Source organism: Gossypium arboreum, chromosome 9, assembly GCF_025698485.1.
Source record: "Gossypium arboreum isolate Shixiya-1 chromosome 9, ASM2569848v2, whole genome shotgun sequence".
Lineage (NCBI taxonomy): Eukaryota > Viridiplantae > Streptophyta > Magnoliopsida > Malvales > Malvaceae > Gossypium > Gossypium arboreum.
The window spans coordinates 52804310-52806209 of NC_069078.1; the positions used below are offsets into that span (position 1 = coordinate 52804310).

Genomic DNA, 1900 nt, shown 5'->3' on the forward strand with positions numbered 1-1900 from the left:
AAAAGGGTTCTTCATAGCAGTTTCAAAATGAAAGATTTGGGAAAGCTAAAATTCTTTTTTGGTATTGAGATAGCGCGATCAAACAGAGGTATCATTTTAAGTCAGAGGAAGTATGCGTTGGAGTTGATTGCAGATGCTGGATTTGGAAAAGCCAAGTTGGCCAGCACACCTCTTGAGCAGAATAAGAGGTTTACCACAGCTAAATATGATGATCTTGTAGATTTAAGAGGTTGTAATGATGAGTTAATGTAGGATGTGTCAATGTATCAAAGGCTTATGGGTCGGTTGTTGTACTTAACAAATACTCAGCCAGATATTTCATATGCGGTTCAACATTTGAGCCAATTTATGCAAAAACTGAAGAAATCTCACTATGAAGCGGCACTTCAAATTGTTCGGTATATTAAAAAAAGTCCAGGGCAAGGGATTTTTTTGGCTGTTGAGAACAAGGTGCAACTCATTGCTTATTGTGATTCTGATTCGGCAACATGTCCTATGACTAGAAGATCAATAATAGGTTTTTGTATCAAACTTGGAAACTCACTTGTGTCTTGGAAGTCAAAGAAGCAAAGCACAGTTTCGCGTTCATCAACTGAAGCTGAGTATAGAAGTATGGCATCAACAGTTGCCGAAATAGTATGGTTAAATGGCCTATTGAAAGATATATGCTTTGATCAAATTGGTCCAGCCCTGTTATTTTCTGACAGTCAAGCAGCACTTCAGATCGCGGCGAATCTAGTATTCCATGAGTGAACTAAACACATTGAGATAGATTGCCATTTTGTTAGAGAAAAAATACGAGAAAGGCTAATTCGAATGCAACATGTGCAAACGATGAGTAGCTCGCAGATGTGATGACAAAGGCACTTGGAGTCCAACAACATGCGTATTTGGTGACCAAGTTGGAGGATAAAGATCTTTACCACCCTCCAACTTGAGGGGGAGTGTTGAAAGGCTGATTGGGGGTTATTGGTTAGTTTGTAATTCTAACTAAATATCATTACTTAGATAAGTATTTAGGGACTAAAGTGTTGATGTATAAATAGTTGAGGGTGTAACTTAAGGATTGATCCTTTTTTATCTCTTAATAAGAAGTTTTCTTCTGAGAGTTTACAATTCCCCTTTTTCTTAGCCCTAACTATTGACGGAACTTTGCTGCTCTATTTTTCTGTGTTCATCACCGGTGTACCAACATCCGTCGATGGTTGATGATGATTTTCAGCACAAATAAAATTAAACAGTGATGATTTTATAATCTAATTTTTACTTTCAACTCAATTATTAAATTTATTTATCCAATTAAATAATAATTCAAAGAAATTTAATTATTGGTAAGTCAATTCCTAACTTCTCAAGAGAATTTATTTAGTAATTAATACAAATATTTCTCATTTACCAAATTTGCCCATTCACTGAAGGTTATTATTATGCATCTTTTTCAAAGTTATGGTGAGTTAAAAAAGGGATTGGTTGGACTCATATAATTAGGGGGAAAATAATTTCAAGTTAAGTTCAAACTAATTTTCTATTAATTATGAAGCTATTTAATCATGAACTCAATCAACTAATAGTACTATGACTGAACTCCCCATTATATGTTATTACGAAAGCTACTAAAAGCTTTTGTGCAATGACCTTATCATAGTTATGTTTTCCTCATAGGTTATTCACGATCCCTTTAGATTAAATTTCTTCACTTAATTTAATTCATTTTTATCTCATGGTTACCATTATATCTTCTACAATGAAAATGATCATTACTTGTATTAGTAATGATAAAATAATCTGTCACAAGCATATGACTTGTGGTAAGATTCCATTGTCATAAGTCATAAAATGCTAGTGAGAGGATACCATCGAGCTATGATGTCACTACTGTGAGGGAAGCGATGCTATGCTT

At 34.3% G+C, this 1900-nt stretch overlaps 1 protein-coding gene across 1 annotated transcript; it reads left to right on the top strand.

Moving 5' to 3' along the window:
- Positions 1–261: 261 nt before the first annotated feature.
- On the top strand, positions 262–753 carry LOC108455326 (uncharacterized mitochondrial protein AtMg00810-like). Its single transcript, XM_017753905.1, has one exon. The coding sequence runs from the start codon at positions 262–264 to the stop codon at positions 751–753; it is 492 nt and encodes a 163-aa protein (XP_017609394.1).
- Positions 754–1900: the final 1147 nt, after the last annotated feature.

Coding starts and splice junctions, on each gene's coding strand:
- LOC108455326 (XM_017753905.1), top strand. CDS start 262: ATGTATCAAAGGCTTATGGGTCGGTTGTTGTACTTAACAAATACTCAG.